Here is a 20,816-nt window from a genome sequence, read left to right on the forward strand (position 1 = left end):
CCATTCGGGTTACTCTTCCTGTGCACTAAATGTTTCTCAGATGACCTGCACTTCCCCATCTCAAATGCTCTGCTCAGCAGATTCAGGCCCACCAAGCCTCATGCAGACCATAATAATCTGCTCTCCTTTCTGCAATGAAACTAGATACTTCGGGGAGCATTCATGGTGGGAAAGAAAAAGCTAGACAACTTTTAAAGTTGCAAAACTGGGCTTTTGTTCCCAATGCTTTAAACATTTAGTTTCTGGGTGTGCATGAAACACGGGCATGAGGGGCCACTTAAGAAAGGTTGGTACCATTAAAGTACATGGAAAAGTAAAGTTTTAATATTTGGGCTCCAAAATGTAGATATAAAACATCACATTCAGTGTACATTAATTTTTAACCAGTTCACAAAATATCACAGAGATTTTTTTTTTCTTGAGGGCTCAGATAATGTGTCCATGCTTTGGTAATTCTAGATATAGCTTTGCATTTCCTAAACTCACATAAGAATCCTGGGGGGGAAAGGAGAGGTTTAAACTTACAATAAAAAATGGCTACTCATGCTGTTCTTTTGTGTTACACTGCAGATCTATATTCAAAAATAGCTTGGACATGAACCATCCTCTTAAAAGTCACACTGCTAAAGCCTTCTTTGCAAGCTAATGGGCTCCTGAGATTTGATTGGCTCATTAGGACTTTATCTTCATCACCAGATTAACCCACAAATATAGTCATAGCTGAATGCACTGTAGGAAATAAGTTAGTGAGGATAAACCCTGGAAAGATAAATCCTTCCATTGCCCACTTTCATTCTTTCTCTCTGCCTGCATTCCTTCTACCTGCCATCACTTCTGCCATGATCGTCAGTGGACTGAAACTCTGAAACCCAGAGTCCGAATGCACCTTTTCTCCATTAGATGGTTCTTCCTAGGTTTTCACATAGATGAAGATACTAACCCAACAGGGAACCTAAACCAATCACCCTTGTCAAATCTGCTTAGGGTATCAGGAAACATAGTTATGTGGCCGAGTAAGACTTATCCTTGCTCTGGGCCATGTCATAGAAAAGCTCCCTTCAAATATATACTTGCTAGTTGCTTTCAAGCTCGTCCTAAAGGATATGATAATCTTGGAGACTTTGCAGGTTTAGTAAGCCATGATATCAATTTCTGAGGACCAGCCACAGTCTCATAGATCATCAGTAAGCTCACAATTTTCCTGTAAGGTATGGACGACTATCCTCTACCTTTAAACTACGAGGACAGGGGCAGTAAAGACCAGTGGGCTTAGTTGGGAGAAGAAACAGCTTTCTCCCTTTGCTGTTTTACTTTGGCATGGTGTGATGTTTTTGAGAAAGGGGCTCATGTTGTAGTTCAGATTTGCCTGAAATTTGCTACATAGCTCAAACTTTCTATGCCAGTGATAGAAGAGTCTATGGTGACTCACTCTTCTACAAGGAGAGGACCTAAAAGTTTTAATTAAGTATCTTCTTGTTAGAGTCCAGGTCTCATCTCAATAAAAAAGGAGACTAAGCAGCCAGCTGAAGAAAGGCTCAACCCTATGTTAGGTAGAAAATAAAACGGTGAATGGTGCTTGAACACAATTGAGAAGCTTGTCTCATTTGAGTCTAAACTGTAGTTTAATGTTGGTCCAGTTTCATCAAAAGCTGAGGAATTTGTTCACAGACTTGAAAATTCATGAGGACAGCATGAGAAATAACACATGGGAGAACCAAATAGTAATATAAAGTACTAAGTTACAGTTCTTCCCTTTAGTTCAGTGAAGAAGATAGGCATGTTTACATTGCTTCATTGATAAGAAACTCAGCTCCTAGTTACTGTTTTTTCTTATTATACAGTGTTTGGTCAGAAAGACACTCAGCATAGCACTCAGCAAACAAAGAAAGAAACAAACAAAAAACAGGTTTTAAGCTCCATAATCTGCTCTGAAGGACTGTGTTTCCATGCTCCTCTGTTGGTTGCTCTGGAGATACAATTGCCACTATGCACCCTATTGCTAACCATCCACAGTACTATCTCATTGTGTACCCCCAAACTAGGGTGTGGTGTCCATGAACTTTTCATTCATCCTCACCACTTGTCGTCTTCTCAGAAGATCTTGACGCAGCTCATCAAGAGTGAAAAGTAGCCTTTTAGTTTTTTCTACGCTTATCAGTGTAATTGAAAGTTCACCGTCTCTACCACAGGCAGATGCTGCCTTAAGCTGTCTAATTAAGGGCGGAAAATTCAAAATAGAATCTAAATCTTAAATATACCTGATGTAAAAACTTACCAAATAGAGCAATGAAGTAGTGAGGCTCTGGTGTGTGTGTGTGTGTGTGTGTGTGTGTGTGTGTGTGTGTGCGTATTCACTATTTCTGGGTATACAACCTGTACAAAACTGAGATCAGCCTTCACATGTTAGCTTTTGTCTTTCATCTTGTTGGAGATAAACCAGGCTTTTAGGCTCAGTGGGATCTACTGAGTCTGCTCTGCACAGCCCTAGAGAAGAAGCACTGGGATCATAGGCAACTGTGTGACTGCTACAGCATTCAGCTTCCACTTAAGTTCTGAGGGTCCTGACTCAGGTTGGCAGGCTTGTGTGTCAAGCACGCTAGCTCACTGAGCCATCTCCCCACCCCTGCTGGCTCAGATTGTGTCACCTCAAGGGGAAATGATATCCACGATTATCAGAGCTAATTGTGTTAGATGTCCATTAGATGCAATCTCTGAAATATTATGAGGGGAAATTAGTTTATTCTTAAGCTTATAAAGGAATTTTAAGATACTTTGGGAACACAATTCCAGTAGGCTGTCTTTCAGTTAAAAAATAAAGTTTAAAGTTTTACATTGAGATGAAATAACTGCATTGATGTGGAATATTGCTTTAACTAGGTAAATATGTGTTACATCTGTTAATGTTATGGAAATTACTTTAACGATGTAAAGATGTTGTATTTGTTTATGCTGAACTTCTTTAATGACATAAAGATGTGTTGCTTTGCCTGCCTAAGGCACATGATTGGTCTAATAAAAAAGTAGGAGGAGGAATCTAGGCTCCAGAGAGAAGAGAGAACAAAGGAGAAAGAGAGGGAGAAGGCAGGAGCCAGCAAGTCAGGCAGCCACCAGTCAGTCAGACATGGAAGCACTGGGAAAAGTAAGACACACAGAATGAAAGGTAAAAATCCCCGAGGCAAAATGCAGATGAAGAAAACAAGCTTAAATTACGCTGTAAGAGTAATGGGACAAACATAAGCTAAGGACGAGCATTCATAACTAATAAGTCTCTGTGTCATGATTTGGGAGCTGATTGGCAGCACATCAAAAGCCTGTCACACTATGCGATATTATTCTTAGGAGTACAAAAAGTTTCAGTATTAAATCCTAGGACAAACAAATCCTTTCAATGTATTTTATTTTCAGTGACTTTTATATTCTTGGTAATTGTAGAAAACTCATCTTTTGTAAAATCAATTTCTCAAATGTGTATCTCTATTTACTGTTAAATATAGCAGGCTTTTGTTCTTCAATCCCGGGGCTGGCATGAATGCCAGTTGGCTTCATTTTCTTTAGCTGCTTTCACAGATTAATCAATGCAGGCTTATTTTCACACTGGGATAATAATCATCTAGCTCCTTAACGAAAAATGAGGATGTTCGTGTTCTGCAATCTACTTGGAGTGCAGCACTCCAGTGCCCTGGATTGAAATACAGCTCCCGATTTCTTTTTGCTCCCATCCATTTCAAGACAGTGTATTAATATTATCCTCTTTGGTTCCACACAGCTGTCATTTAAAATGCCACTAACGAGTGGATGCATAATTAGCTCTCTGGTTCATACATTAACTACATTTTAATAAACAACTCTTTTCTCTGAGAAGATGATATCGCTGTCCATTCGTAGCTGTCAATCTCCTAGAGAATGAAGAGGGTGTTTCTCATGTGAAGTCTTACTTGGGTAAGCTAATGCTTGGCCTGTAATTAAAATACATCCCCATTGAATTATAAACTATTCAGACATATCCAAAATCATTTTCGTAATTCTGACTCAATTAGAAAATATTATAGCTAGACAGAAACTGATTTTAAATTTTTACTAATCATATATTTCATTATCTAAAAATAAATTCACTCTAAAAATATAATAAATGTTTGTTTAATAAAATGGATCTGAAAACACACTAAATATTAGATGATCTTTAATACCAATACATTTAAATATTTAGTTATATTTAAGTTTTAGTATTATAGTGTTGCAAGAAAAGCATTTAACATTTAAAATTACCTGAAAATATATAATTTATATTTCTAATTTCAACAATGAACTGTGAACTCCAAAGAGACAAAAGTTCTTTTTATCTGATGGTACTCAAAATAAACTGTATAAAATGGAGGCCCAGAGTTGGAGTCCCAGATACTTGGGAATTTAACTGGGGCGAAGTACTTCAGTCATCAGTTTATAACTAGCCTGGGAAATGTTGTATTCTTAAAACTATGGAGTACATCAGTAAATATTCAGATACCACATGTATGCAGTACACACACACACACAACAACAACAACAACAACAACAACAACAAAATCATGAAAGACATGCATTCCAAATGTGGACTAAAATACTCAAAGCACACTTAAAATGTATTAAGACTTTGAATAAAGAGTCACATGGAAGGACTATTGATTTCAAACCAAGTGTGATCATGAAAGAGATCCTATCTGTGGATTTTTTTAATAGAGGAAACTGCTATCTTTCTGAAGAGCATTCTGATGCTCACAATGCTCTGTTTTTTCTACCATCCTCATCAGGAGATGGAGGCACCGGGGATAAAGGACTGTTGCTTCCTCAACCTGTGCATCTCTCTACCCATCTCCTTGTCTCTTTGCACTCTCTATGGCTAATTCCTGCCAGCTAAATGCTGGCTCCACTAACTGACCCAAGGTTGATTTATTTGACTCAGGGTTTCACAGTGCGATCAAATATCCCACAACACTATATTTTGTAGTTATGTAAAAAAAGAGTGCATCATTTTCAAATGATCATATAAATAGTTGATTTATATTATTCACGTGGAATACATTAAAGTCTACATTTAACATTGTATAAAGCTAGTGATAGAGAAGAGATAGACAATACTTTTATATACCATGAGAAGAAAAAAAATTAATTAGCTTTTTAACTTGACATAGAAAATAATAGGTTTCATTATGCCAACTTCATACATGATTGTCATTGGTTCCTTACCTAAGCCCTTTCCTCCTCCCTTGGCCTCAACCCTTGCTGATCCTATTCTTTTCACCCTTCATCTGATCCACTTAAGGTCTCCTCTCCCCTTCTCATGGTTCCCTTTATAATTTTATGATCACATCTATACATGCACCTAGACACACACACACACACACACACACACACACACACACACACACGCACGTCAGAAGATTTGTGCTGTTTATCTTTCTGAGTTTAGTTTATTTCACTTCATATACTGTTATCCAGTTCCACACATTTCCTGCAGATGTCATGATTTCATTGTTCTTTCCAGCTCCATAAAACTTCACTGCTCATATTTGCCACCTTCTCCATTCTCCTGCTGATGGATATCTTGTCTTGTTTATTTACTTTTTTTTTAGCTGTTGTGAGTCTGGTAGCAATAACATTGGTGCTCAGGTGTCTCTATGGTAGGACTTAGAGTCCTTTGGTTATATAGTCCAGAGGGTGATATAAACTGAGATATCCTATTTGCACTTTTCTGAGAAACCACTTTACTATTTCAATAGTGGCTAAACCAGTTTATGCTGCCACTAGCACCGAGTAAGGGCTCATCTTTCCCCACATGCTCACTAGTGTTTGTTGTCATATGTTTTCTTGATGTTATCCCTTCTGACAAGGGTGGAATGAAATTTTAAACTATTTTCAATTTTCATCTTTCTGATGGTGAAGTAAGTTGATTAATTTTTTTCATGCGTTTGTAGTTCTGAAAACTATTTGTTTTATTGGTTCTTTCCCTAATTAAATTTTTTCTCTTAGTATTTAATTTTTTCATGTCTTCACAAACCATCCTGTTGCACATCAACAAATGCAGCACTAATTTCAGTGCATATGATTCCATAAAGGAAAGATGAGAGCTATATTCCCCAGACTGACATACCAAGTGTGAAAAATAATGACTACAATGAAAAATCTCAAGACGTTTCATGAATGATAATATATCTCCTCATTAGAAATGCAGTTCCAGGAGGACTTTTACTGTAGTATTACCATCACTGAGAGAAGCACTTACATTTCATAGCCATTTAATAAGCATTTTTTTAAATGAGTAATGTTCTCTGACTTTGTCCAGATCTATACCAATTCGGGACACTTGGTTTCTGAATCCTAGGTTCTAAACTCATAAAGATTATAATCTAATACAACATGTATACAGTCATATATTTCTAACAAGAAACAACAGGAGCAATGGAAAAACAATACCTACTTTGTATATCATCAAAAAGCTAGTATCTATGTGTGAAAAGTAAAATAAATTCTTAAAAAGCTGTTTGTGTCTTTTCTGTCAGATGATCATTTATTGAAATTCTCTCATGTTGCTTTTATATTAGCTGAACTTCCACAGCACCCCTGATTATGTCATCTATGATTTCCTGATGGTGGCAGCCATCCATCCTCATTACTGCAACATCTTGTGTAGTACCTGGGAGCTCCTTAATATTTCCAGAACATTCTCTGGGTAAGATCAGTCCCACCCCAGTCAGACAATATTGACAATGTCATCAAAGTGGTATTTACACTGTATTTAGTGTCTTTCTGCTGCTTTCTGTTTTTTGCTGGCTCCTTGAGGACTTTGGTGATCAGGGCAAAAGGCAGAAGGTGCAACCTTAGCCTGGGTATGTCTGTTCTAAATGGTGAGTTTGACTATCACCCTCAGATCTTTCTAATCACCAGTTGCCTTGGCAATGTCACCACAGATGTTTTTTTGGGATAGACCGAGAAGAGGAGACTTGGGGGTTATCATAGTTATTTTTCTATTCTGTGATAAGAAACCATGACAGAGGCAATGCACAAGCAAGTGTTTAATTTGGGTTTATGATTTCAGAGGGTTAGAGTACATGATATAGGAGCAAGGGCATGGAGAACCACATGGAGAGCTGAGAACCTTGTCTAGAACACAAATAGGAGACAGAAATTACACTGGGAATAGCATGAGTCCTTTGAAACCTCAAAGGCTGCCCCTAGTGACACACCTCCTCCAACAGAGCCATACCTCCCAATCCTTCCTAAACAGTTCCATTAACTAGGGAACAAGTATTCAAACATATAATCCTATGGGGAATATTATCACTCAAACTACCACAGAAGTTAAGGTGATGTAACATTGACCTTAACTCTCTGTGGTGGTTTGAGAAAAAATAGATCCCATAATGAGTGCCATTATTAGAAGGTGCGGAGGTGGACTTTGAGGTCTCATGTATGTTCAAGCCACAACCAGTGTCTCAGTTTATTTCCTGTTGCTTTTAGATCAAGATGCCTAATTCTCCACCACCATGTCTTCCTGCATGATGCCCTAATCCCTGCTGCCAGACTTTGCCTGCCTTCTTCCACCATCTGTGTTTCCCTCCTTAACTGATGATCTGTGCTTTCCTTCCCAGACATGGTCTTCTGAACCTTCCTTTTCCTCTGCCTCACAACATCTGTGTCTCTTTTTCCACCATACTGACATAGCAATACACTTTCATGACATGAAGCTGCAAACATGTAAATAACGTCATTGTCTTCTTTATTCTCTATCAGAAGAATAGGGGCCATTGCATAATTTTAAAGAAAATCCAAAATTATAAATGTCTAAATGTCATTTTCTTTTTTTTTAAATTTATTTATTTATTAAAGATTTCTGTCTCTTCCCCGCCACCGCCTCCCATTTCCCTCCCCCAATTGAGTCCCCCCCCTCAGCCCGAAAAGCAATAAATGTCATTTTCAAGGTGAACCTGCTAACTGAACATTTTACAGAACCAGACCCATCAAAATGTTATATTGTATAGCTAGATCACAAGCACTCAGCAAGTGTTTACTAGATAGAATTATGCTTAATTTTAAGTGATATTCTTGATTCAATAATACATTTTGAAATCAACTTTATAGACTAATATTTTTACTAAATGCTAATGCCTACAAGACAAATGTTATTTGGAATTTTAAGACACACATATGATAATGAAATAATTAAAACTCATTATATAATAAAATTATCTGCACTTAGAAGTCTAAAAGTATTTTTTATTTAAATTTTTTGTTATTTTACATACCAACCCCAGTTTCCCCTCCCTCCTCTTCTCTAGTCTCCCTCATCTCTCCCCATCCCACCCACAATCCGCCACTTAAAGGGAGTAAGCTTTCCTTGGGGGAGTCAATAAAGTCTGGCATAGTAAGTTAAGCTATGACCAGGCCTCTCTTCCCTTGCATCAAGGTTGAGCAAGGTATCCCACCATAGAAAATGGATTTTAAAAGCCAGTTCATGTACCCAGGGGCCGCACAAACAGAGCAAACCACACAACTGTCATCCACATTCAGAGGGCCTAGTTCAGTCCTATGCATGTTCCCTTAAACAGACTGAGAAAGAACTCATAGAAACATCACCCTCTACAATAGCCAAATAACATACAATAACTTAGGGGTAACATTAACCAAACAAGTGAGAGATCTGTATGAGAACTTTAAGTCTTTGAAGAAAGAAATCGAGGAGGATATCATAAAATGGAAAGATTTCCCAAGCTCTTGGATAAGTAGGATCAACATAGTAAAAATGGCAATCCTACCAAAACCAATCTACAGATTCAATGCATTGCCTCAAAATCACAACACATTTTTTTACAGACCTCCAAAGAATAATACTCAACTTCATATGGAAAAACAAAAAAACTCAGGATCGCCAAAACAATCCTGTACAATAAAGGAACTTCTGGAGACATTATCATCCATGACTTCAAGGTCTATTATAGACTAAAATAATAAGAACAGCTTGGTTGGTATTGGCATAAAAAAACAGACACATGGATCAATTGAATAGAATTGAAAACCCCAAAATTAATCCACTCACTTATGAACACCTGATTTTTGACAAAAACGAGCAAAAATTGTACAATGGAAAGAAGAAAGCATCTTCAACAAATGGTGTTGGCATAACTGGTTGTAGACACATAGAAAAATAAAAATATTTAAATGTAGATTATACAGATATCTTTGTGACAAAAGGAAAGACACGGTATTGAGGTTACATCAAATGCTGGTATCATGGGCATGCTGAAACATGGCAGCACTACTGACTGCTCACCTATGCTGCAGAAATGATCTATGATTGTGATTGATTTCTTTTCAAATTTTGATCAAAGTTGTTCTGTCCAATTTTCTGCACTAGTTCTGTAAGTCAAATCTTGCTGTGGAATTACATAAATCAATGTAGCCAGTACTTCTGTGAAAAATGGGGCAGGGAGGTGGATACAGAAGTAATTTCTGAGTTGTCAGTGACAGATGGTAGTTCTGATCATATAACCATAGTAAGGAAAAGGTCTTACCGTAGCTGTCATAGGCATCCTCATTTACTCCATGACCGTAGTCATAGTATTCAGGCACACTGCAACAGATTTAGACAGGAATCAATGATTCTGTAAACAGAAGAATCAGAACTAGAACCTTACAAGATATTCTAAGTCAAATGTGTGCTAAGGTAACTTCAGTAAACTCCCCAGTAAACTCCAGGCATAAACACCATCATAAAAAATACTCAAGGGAAATAATGAAGACTGTTGACAAGAAGTGCCTTGATTCTATATCTATCTATCTATCTATCTATCTATCTATCTATCTATCTATCTATCATCTATATTCTATCGATCTACCACCTGCCTATTTAATATTTTGGTGCTGTTTCAGTTGGTCTTCACCTCCACCCTCCTATTTGATAAATTAAATTTCCTCTCATCACAAGTCGAAGGTTTCACAAGTTGATAAGAGAAAATATCCAGAGTTTATTTTGAAAGAAATTTTGCTGTGTAGATTGATGATCTGATATATGGCACTTACTACTGGCAACATTAAAAATATGCATAATCTTTCCTAGTCTATAGACTTACCAAATATTTAAGCTATTTACTTTCACTGAGTATTTCCATATTGCATAACTATGAAAATGTGTTTTGTTTCTGTGCACTTGTGTTCTGTTTCTTTTCAAAGGATCCCAGTGTCCCCCCTACTCACAGTTGTTTTACTTGGCCCTACAGCACCACTGCTTGACTCTCACAGACCTCATTTCGATTAGCGTCCACCCTTGGCAGTGACTAGGCTTCTCTATGTGGGCTTTCCCAGCAACATTTCCTGAAGAGATGGTCACACTCATTCTTTCCACCCACAATCCCCTTGCTTCCTTTGAATGACATCAGGCTGTTATTTCCATGGATCCACTGAAAGAATTCTTGTCCAGATCTTGACATGTTCAAATACAATAAGACTTCATTGTAACTTTCTTCTGAAGTAATGTGACACCAGTGGCCATTTTATGTTCCTTTAAGTACTCCCCGTGCTTTGAGATATTTCTAATTAATTTCTTTATTTTTCTCTCTTAGTAAATTTCCCATTTCCCAACCACCTACTCTCATTTATTAGAGATTTTATTAGAAAATTTCTCCTTGTGTTCTAACGCCAAGAGCACCCTCATCTGTGTCTGTGGTTAAATGCCCACGCTATTCTGATGGCTTCTCAATTATGTCTCCACCATTCGCGCTTCCTCTCTGCTCTCAAGTCTGTGATAGCCTAGTGTACATTTCTATTTGCTGGTCAAAATGAACTTTTTCAAATTCAAAAGTGAAAATCTGATTTTCTTCCCACCTCATACTTCCTTGTTCCTTTTACATTCTTCTATCATTATCATTGGAAGCTTGTTAGTGTCACTCAATGACAGCATGAGGGCTTCTCTCTTTCATCCCACGTGTAATGTTTAATCCTAACAGCAAATTCTTTAATTTCTACTTGCATATATGTACAAAACCAGAACATGCACCAACATTTTCACAGCTGCAGGTATAGTAAAGACATTTAACATTGTCCTTGTTAAAGAGGCATTAAATCATCGAAGTTCTCTACTCAAAGCCTATGGATGTCTTCCCAGTGTTCTTTAGCAAAAAAGATGCAACTTTCATAAAAACCTGTTATTTCAGGCCCCACTCTACAAATTTTCCCCATCTGTACTCAATTCAAGGCACACCACTTTAGAATGTTCTTTGATTACAGACGACTTGCTATTGTCCTAGTGTCCATCCACTTGCTGACCTATTATCTGAGAAATGCTTTTCTTCAATGCTCAGTTGTCCTCATTCTTTCAGTATTTAACTTATGTCACTTACAGGAGGGTCTCCTGATCATTCTTAGGACTAGCACTCAGCCATGTGTCCCCTGCTGTTCCTTTGGGCACTTGCCAATCACAGCATATTATCATGTAAACACTCAGCATGCATTTGCTCATTTTCTTAGCAGCTGTTTCCCACTGCTTGTGCTCAGGATTACAGGTCTCCCTTATTTACTTTCTATTATTGCCCCAGACTGATTTTCTATATCAATGTTTGGCATATGACAGCCTCTCAAGATTTGTGACACACAAGGGTTAATTATCTAGTAGGAGCATAAATAGTCTGGAAAGGAGTGGCATTAGTCAGCTTGAACATTTTAAGAATAACATGCAAAAAATAGAAAAGTTATAATTTTGATAATTCTTACACTGTAACTATTACTATAGGCTCCATAGTATTTATAATAATATCATATTTTGTCAAAAATGTGTCTGGTTTAAATTAGCTCTGATCCATTGCCATATACTTGACTATTAATTAATTAATTATCTTAGTATTATTAATTTCTCTTATTGACAACCTTAGGGATTGAACCTACTACATAAGCATTCTATGAACAAGTTCCCTGCCTAGCCTCCAATTCCTTTTGGGTGTAAAGCACTTTGACAGGGAAGTGATTTCATGCCAAATATCAAACTGTATAAGATCTGAACATGGGTATAGGTTGGAAGAAAATACAGAAGGGGCTGAAATGATGTGTTTTGTGAATATTGTCTTTTTCTTCAGGAGTTTCCTCTAGGTATCAACAGACCAAGTATTTAAGATTTAATTAAAAGTAAAAGCACAGAAAGAATAAAAAGTATGCCTTAGAAACTGGATGAAAAACAGAAATAAATTTGGTTGCATTTATTTTCCCAGGATGCAATTTATAGTGAACCAACTATAATCTTCATGAAAGAAACTGAAAAAAGACAAGATCGCTTAGCCCAGCCTTTATTGCTTTCAATATTTACATAGAATCTATGAAAAATGCTGAATGACAGTTATTCTTCCCATCTTTGTATCATAGAAGGTTAATAGCATTCACTGGTAGCTGGACATTTGTAGCTTCTTTCACATATATATCTTAATAGAAGCTATGCAATCCTGGGCTGGAGCGATGACTCAGCAGTTCAGAACAAGTGTGTTCTTCTTGCAGAGGGACTTGAGTTAGGCTCTCAGCATCTAAGTTAGGAGGCTTCTAATCACCTCTAACGAGAGCTCCAGGTGATCCAACATTCTTTTCTGGTTTCTGTGGACACCTGCCTTCATCTATACATACACAACCCACACACGTACGTATGGTAAAAATAAAAATAAATATTAAAAAAGAAATGATACAAACCAACTCAGGGTCCTCACACAGACTCAGCAAATTCCTGATAGTCACTGTGTTAATTTTCTGAGACTCAAAATGCGTTAAGTGTAAGAAAACTAAGGAAAGATGCTGATATTGGTAACAACTTTTTGTGGAGTAAATTTCTGATCCTGTCTCCTGGAGTATAATGTATCTAGACAGTGTTGCTGAACACAATCTGATGCTATTACTGTACTATAACATTGGTTTGTCATCAAGATGTAGATTGGTGAGGGCAAAGGAGGTCAAGAAGGAATCCATGAGACAGACAACGACAAAGAAAATATAATTATTGTTTTTCATGAAAGATATAATCACTCCAAGAGGGAATTGTCACATTCAGGTTATAAGAGACATAGAGGACTATTATGTCTCGCTGTCATAATGGACTTTGTAGGGCCCATGTTTTTGTTCACTCAGTATTATTTCTATAAGAAGGGTCTTTCTTTGACACAAAGTTCTTTAAGCGATGGTTAGACACTCTTCCACCTATATATGTCTTTTTTCTACAAAGTGAAGAAACCCAAGATGTGTACAGAAGTAATGTGAAAACCAAGGCCATTTCAAATTTAAGGGCAATCTATTTTTGTTGGAAGACCCACTATTGACTCTCTGAATAAAGAGAAAGCATAGACCATACCATGGGTAGCACCTCAACTTCAGACTGACCATGAGATTGCTCTACACTGCTGCTTATCTCACAGTTCGTTAAGAAAAATGAATGTGTTTCATGCTTTTTGAGAAAAATGAAGGAATGAGGGTGAAGAACACTTTGCTAAAAGAGGTTGTCTCTATCTGGTTTGCGTTAGTTCTAGAATTTAAATTTATAGAGGGTTTGGAAATGTAGGCCTTATTGAGATACTGAGTTTTCTATATTTCAACAAGAGATAGCTAATGTTGCTTTAAGGCATTTTTTTTTCCATTAGGTTCCTCCACACTGTCAGTTTTCCAGAAAGCTCTTGTGCCTCTGATCATTCACTCCTGGGAAGGAGGCTATAAAAATTGTAAAGCCTCCAAAAAGGACAAACGCTACAGTACTCACTTCAGATATGCACATGGATGCATCCATTCACCAGGAGGATATAGAAGAACCTTCCAGGGGAGCTGGCATAACTCCCAGAAACAGAATCAAAACTGCCAGATAAACAAATCGGAAACTTATTTTATCACTTTTGCCTCCACTTGGCTGGATTTTATAGGCCTTCACTGTAGCCTTCTGTTTTCATAGCCATAGCTTTCAGAACAGTTACTCTGTTCCTTTTTGACCACTTTATCCTGGGTCTTTTGTGTGAGGACAGATAGAAAGCACCATGTGTTGACCGTTTTACAAGGTACCAGATCTTATAGGATCTCATCAAGACCTAACTGATCATGGAGATGCTGGATTTTGAGCTAGTTCCAGTAATTAAACGATGTGGGATTCCCCTCCGTATGCTATGAATATATTTTATTACCTTTGGTTAATAAAGAAGCTACTTTGGCCTACGAAAAGGCAGAGTATAACCAGGTGGGAAATCCAAACAGAGATACATAAGGAGAGTAGGCAGAGTCAAAGAGACTCCATGTAGCTCCATGTAGTTCAGGAGGACACCTGAACCTTATTGGTAGGCCACAGTTTCATGGTGATGCATAGATTAATAGAAATGGTTTAATTTAAGCTATAAGAGCTAGGTAGGAATATGCCTAAGCTATTGGCCACACAGTGTTGTAATTAGTACAGTTTCTGTGTCATTATTAGGGTCTGGGTGACTGGGAAATGCATGAGCAGTCTCTGTTTACAATTAAAAGCTGTTATATTCTACATTGTGGAGAAGGTAGGTATTTCTCTTACAAAAGAAAGAAGGAAGGTCACATTTGATGATGAGATGATCTAATAATATACTTCTTGTTATTTTTTTTTGTTTTTTTTTTTTTTTTTGTTTTTTTGTTTTTCGAGACAGGGTTTCTCTGTGGTTTTGGAGCCTGTCCTGGAACTAGCTCTTGTAGACCAGGCTGGCCTCGAACTCACAGAGATCCGCCTGCCTCTGCCTCCCGAGTGCTGGGATTAAAGGCGTGCGCCACCACCGCCCGGCTCATACTTCTTGTTATCTCCTCTGAAATGGTCAGTCCTTTCCTTCCTAAGAAACTGAGTGGCTCAACATTTTGTAGTGCCTTATATGACTGTGGTTGCATGCAGAGTGATACTAAAAATTCATTGCACTTGTAAGTAAATTCCCTTTCCTTTACTTTCACTAAATTTTCATGGTACTGGTTAGAAATATCATTGACTAATTCCACTTTGGACGACTCAAGTTAGTGACAGTCTCACCAGCCAGAGTCTTTGACTGGAAAGGTAGAATTTAGTGCACCCGTCATCCCCTGTCAATCAGGAAACCGACAAGCTCTCTCTGTGCCACCCACTCAACTGTGGAACATCTTTGATATGGAATTTTAACCAATACCACACATAATAAAGTTGACGATAAAAGAAATCCCATGATGGTTAACAGGTATTTAACAAATATTTGTTGATTGGATGAGAAAACAATAGAATAAAAGGAAGTAAATGATGAGAGCATTGTATTTCAGAATCAGGAATATAGAAACATTTTTTTTCTGAAAGAATGAGATATAGGAAGGACTTTGTGTTGAGAACAATGGAGCAGAAACACACACAAAAACAATTCACTCATGTTGTTTTTATGTAAATGATTCTAGTTAAAATTTGTAACAAATCATTTATTATTCTGATAAGGTTCTTGTCTCCTAAAGTCCAATCATCTTCATTTATTTTCAAATATTTACTGATGTTGTAGGTTTAAGTGTAAAAGTAACTAACTAGATATTGTTTGATTAAATGATGAGAAATTCAGATTTTATATATTTGCCAGCTCTTAGAACAATTTTATCTAATATGGCCACAATAGTAGTTAAGCTCTACATCACCAATAATATTATAATTTTAATTAGGACTTTTATAACAATAGCTGTGTTGAGAAACCTTACTCTACATATTATATAAAATATGAGATACAAATTAATCAATTGACGATTGAGTGACCAGGCAGTGTTAATGCTGAATACATTGGTCTTCTTTCACTTCAATGACTAAATAACAGGATAAGGGAAAGAAAAATAGTGATACATACAGTAATTTTATAAAATAATAAAATAAAAGTATAAACATAATATATTATGCTTAACGTCAATTGAAAATTTTATTTTATTTTTTGTTTTAAATATATATGGAATATGTATATATGTAGGCTGTATATAGAATTCAGCATGGTGTTTTGATATTTAAAAATAGAACAGTGATTGCTCTTTTTAAGCAAATTAAAGTGTTAAAATAAAGAAATAATATGAAAATCATACTGAGAGATTTATAAAACTGATGCAACTACACTTATAATTTATGAAGTTATTCTCACCTGTTTTCCTACATCTTCTCTGCAATATTGATTTCTTGCATTGACAGAAATATGTGAAGCAAAATTGTTGGACATAGGTGAATTTTCATCCTAGCACCCAACCTCAAATTACCAATTGGATTTTCTTTTATTTCCACATTCATTTATAGATGCTCAATTCCTTCTGTTCAATTTCATCTCTGTGAAAATTCCTGTTTGCAAAGCCATGAAGATTTAGCTCAGGTTAATGAATACAGCACACAGGTCTTTGTGTCCTTCAGTAGCATTCAAAATGTTAATTGATCCTAACTGGCACGGAGAAAGGCGAGACTGTATCAGACATCTTATCAGCTTTGTGTGTTTGTATGTGTGTGTGTGTGTGTGTATGTGTGTGTGTGTGTATGTTAGCCTCCTGGTTCTGATGGTTATCCCTGAGTGTTCTCTAGTCAGAGAAATCTCTGTTATTTCTAGTAATAAAAATAAAAGTCTCTAACACAGCATCAAATTGTGCAAACCTATACCCATTTCAAAATCTTCTTGCTAGGAGAATTTAAGCAATGATTCCACTTGTCTATTCCTTGTATTTTCCCTCAGAAACCATCAGTATGTGTCCCTCCTCACTCATCTCCCAAAGTATTCTTCCATGTTCATTATCCCCAGCTGTGCAGAGTAATGATATAATGACTATAAAGTCACAATAATAGCAAAACAAAAGCCTGGCAGCTACATATAGATAAATACATTTTGTCAATTTTGTAAAATATCATAATAAAAATCAAATGGAAGAGACTGAAAATACTGTGGTGGGAATAACAATGGAGCAGAAAACCAATTAAGTAAGTATGAAATATCCTTTCCTTATTTTTTTCACCCACTGAACACTGAGATACTAATACTAATAATACTAATAGTTCAGAGTTAGTAGGCATTGCCCAGGTCAGAAGGAACAAGGGAGTCTTAAGGGAAATTTTAGACATATCTCAGACCAGAGAAAGGGAGGCAGCTCTGCTGCTTCAAAGTATCCAGGGAGATAGTACTTGGAGCAGTCATCCATGTTCAACATGGAGCAAGAAATGGAGAGAGATCTTTAAGAATTTGTCTTTGTTTGATGGTCAAGAGTCTAGACTTAATCATAGTAGCAAGTAAAGACATCATGTGGTGTGAGATGACAAGAAACTAATCATTTTTCTGTTTCATTGTGTAGAGAATATGAGATGGGAATCTCCCACTCAATGGTAACTCAACTGTGAGAGACCAAGAGTTCAGGCTCAAGGACGGCAAACAGTCTCAAGCCTTCATTGTCTGACTTATGTGTAGATTAGGAAACTAAACTTTTTTTAAAAAAATCATTTTATTATTTTAACCCACTGGTATGAGACAGAATATTTCACTGTAAAAGCTGAGAGATAATCTTTTATGTAAATGCCATTTGAGGGCAATCATTTAATCCCTTTGTACTCTAGGATCCATGCATTTATTGGTAATAATTTATAGCCCTCCAGTACTAAGGATATCACTTGTGATAACCCCATAAGTGTCTACTACATAACAGGTGCTCAACTGCTGGGGATAATGGGTGATTCTCCTACCAATGAACACATAGCCACATAGCTTCACTTTTAATATTCATAAAAGTTGACATGCCAAGGAGGTTTTTTCATCTTGAAATATTCTGAAACATCTAATAGCTATACATGCCTCCCTAAGTTTCACTTGATGGTAATCAGTGTTCATAGGATGAAATATAGGCTGATTATTCATGAGGTAAGTGACATATTTGTTCTGCTCATAGATTAAAGATCAAGATAGATGATCTATATAAGGCATCCAGTGTAGAATTATTATCAGCTTGGTGATGATCTCCTTTGCATAAAATGGGTATTTTCAGAGTGCTGCACAGCAAGCAATAGAGAAAGCCATTTCTGCAAGTCACTATTTGGGGATGTTACACTATTCAAACACTTTTACAAATAAACTCCCATTATAGGCACTATTTTATCATTTATTCTCAATTTAGATTATTATCTTTTGCTTGTTTTGACCCTTTATTGCATAACTGAAGGGTGAGAAACTTTATGAGGACATTAATTTTCTGTTAGTTATCATTATAACAAGGCAATCATTTTCTAGAAACAAGATTATCCACTGACTGATTAATTAGGTTTCATGGCACATGACACTGTTAAATGAACGGTTACATGCATTTGGTACAAACTCGTAGATGTTACTCAATCCTGGTTTGGAGCAGACACAACTTAAACTGCATACACATATTTTTGTTTGATTCATAATTTATGTATGTCAATAGGACTTCAGTGCTGTAAACATCAGTATGATATCTACTTAATTAAATAGGACAGGGGTAGTAGTTTGGATGAAATTGGCCCCATAATATCATAGGAAGTGGCACTATTAGGAAGTAAAGCTTTGTTGGAGTGGGTATGGCCTTGTTGGAGGAAGTGTGCTACTGTGGGGGCAGACTTTGAGGTTTCCTATGCTTAGGATACCACCTAGTGTCTCAGATAACTTCCTGTTGTCTGAAAGCTGTAGGACTTTCAGCTACTCTAGCACTATGGCTGCCTGCACATCGCCATGATCCCTGTCATGATGATAAGGGACTGAACCTCTGAAACGGTAAGCTAACTATCCTAGTAAATTTTTTTCTATATAAGAGTAGTCTTGTTAATAGCGTCTCTTCAAAGCAATAAAACCCTAATTAAGACAGTAGGTGACTCTAAGGCTCTAATCACTGTTATGTTGTGGTTGTGGGGTAACTGTGGTTTATACTCTTTTCCATTCAAACCACAAACATATTCTCTCCTGTGCTGCAGAATATTCTCAAACCATTTGTTCCTGTTTCAAGAGCTATTTCCACATACCACACTTTGGAAGTTAAATCCACATAACAAGGTCTGAAAAGGGAAAGATTCATTGATAAAAATGTTTTTGTTTGGACAACATGTGAGGCTATGTTTATCACAGAAACAGCATGTGACAGATATCAGGTAAGCCTTCTGTTTCATAAGTAAAGTATCATGACACATGTTTACTGACAAACAGAAGTATGAAGATGTTTACAGAAAGGAGAAATCGGACTTCTAGTGGCAGGTCTTCTGCTGTGGGATGTTTGAATTGACTTGTGGTTGTGTATTCTCACACCTTGCTTTTTCTAGGCGGAGTGACAATTCCTTAGCACAGAGCATGGTTCTCTAAGAACGTTTTCATCCCTCTCCTGGATCCAGGTCAAAGGTCAGCTTCTCTCCAGTGATTCATCACACGCTGGACAATGGACTTTCCTGTCACACTTGTTTTCAGGAGGTTTCTCTCACATTTTCATGCAGACTGCCTCTCATTGCATCAGCTCTTTTTAATTTTTAAAGCTTTACCTCTTTCTCTATGGCCATAACTCCCCGATATCTAATATGTATAACCCTATACTATAATTTGAGTTCTAAGCCAATTGTCCTTAGCTGATGTACAGACATTTTCAAATTTATTTGCAGTGTTACTGATGCAGGAGTCCAGGGTGATATTTCAAGAAACAAGGCAAACACAGCAAACCCCTCAGAAAGAAAACTATACTAACCCAGTAGATAGGTCTGAGCTACACATTTGTTTCTAGACATCTGGCACAGAGCAAAGCCTCTATACGGTGCCTTTATTAGCATTGTTAGAGACTTTGACCACTGGAAATGTTGACGTGTTCCCTGCCCAGCCCCTCAGCCTCTCTCATTTGTTTCCTTCTCACATCTCCTGCAATTGAATTTCATTGAGTCCTGGATAACAGAATTACACAGCTAATTACTTGGATTTATTCTGGCAATGTTAAAATTCAGAAGCTCTGAAATTTCTCATGTTTTTAAGTATCAGACACCCAGACTCTGAAACCAACTTCTCCGTCACAAGTTCTGGGTCAGAAATAAGCAGGCAGTCCAATTCCAGGACAAAGCAACTAGAAGCTATTTATGCCTTTATGATTCACTCGATCATGGATACATATAACTTAGAATTATATAAATATATTTTGGCAGTGATAACACATTATTTTCTAGTACACATCATGCGATTAGCAACTATAGTCACAGTGAGGCATAATAAGTGTTTTGTAATACATTATTGGAGAATGTTTTCTCTAGAGTCCATGATCTTACTATTCAAAAATGGTTGACTAGGTTTATAGTACTGGACATGAATTTCCTCCCACAGGGTGGGCCTTAGGTCCAATTAGATATCTGTTAGTTACTCCTAAGATGCACCTGTCACTATTGCAGCTTTGAACATAGTGTGTCATACTGTTCATGGCTGTTCACAGGCTTTATTGCTAGATATAACTATTGCTTATGTTTCTCTGGCTGCTTTCATAGCACCTCTGATACTAAGAGAGCTGGCTAGTCCTTAGGGAGAAGCCTTCTAGTTCAGTAGCAGCTCAATGCCATCATGTAGCTGAAGTGTGTGATGAATTCAGCGATATGGTTTTACCTTCATGTTCTTAGGCAACTAAAAACAAAGGCAATGGCCTGCGTTGTTTTAGGAACCTCCCCTGTATAATAATGTTGATGGAGATTTCCTGTGACTGGCATTGGGAATTTTAAGTAGATAGTCTGAGGTTCTTTGGTGAGGCAACTGTTAATCCAAGTTGCATAATATATACTAAATAGATATTAAATATACAATAAATATATTTTAAATTATGCATATATACTACATTGCTATAATATA

General features: G+C 36.9%; 1 protein-coding gene across 2 annotated transcripts in view; it reads right to left on the reverse strand.

Annotated features, from left to right (window-relative positions):
• The window catches only part of Khdrbs2 (KH RNA binding domain containing, signal transduction associated 2), a 393,692-nt gene that overhangs the window by 10,131 nt on the left and 362,745 nt on the right, over positions 1-20,816 (reverse strand). For both annotated transcript variants that reach the window (XR_005974643.1, XM_041656192.1), the window contains exon 8: positions 9,546-9,604. Coding sequence is in view for 1 of the 2 variants with exons in the window: in XM_041656192.1 (XP_041512126.1) it covers positions 9,546-9,604 (59 nt within the window). In the remaining variant the exon portion in view is untranslated. The remainder of the gene's footprint in view (positions 1-9,545; positions 9,605-20,816) is intronic.

This window comes from Microtus oregoni, unplaced genomic scaffold (assembly GCF_018167655.1).
Source record: "Microtus oregoni isolate MIOR12 unplaced genomic scaffold, Mior012 000007F_ref0000211, whole genome shotgun sequence".
NCBI classification, from domain to species: Eukaryota; Metazoa; Chordata; class Mammalia; order Rodentia; family Cricetidae; genus Microtus; species Microtus oregoni.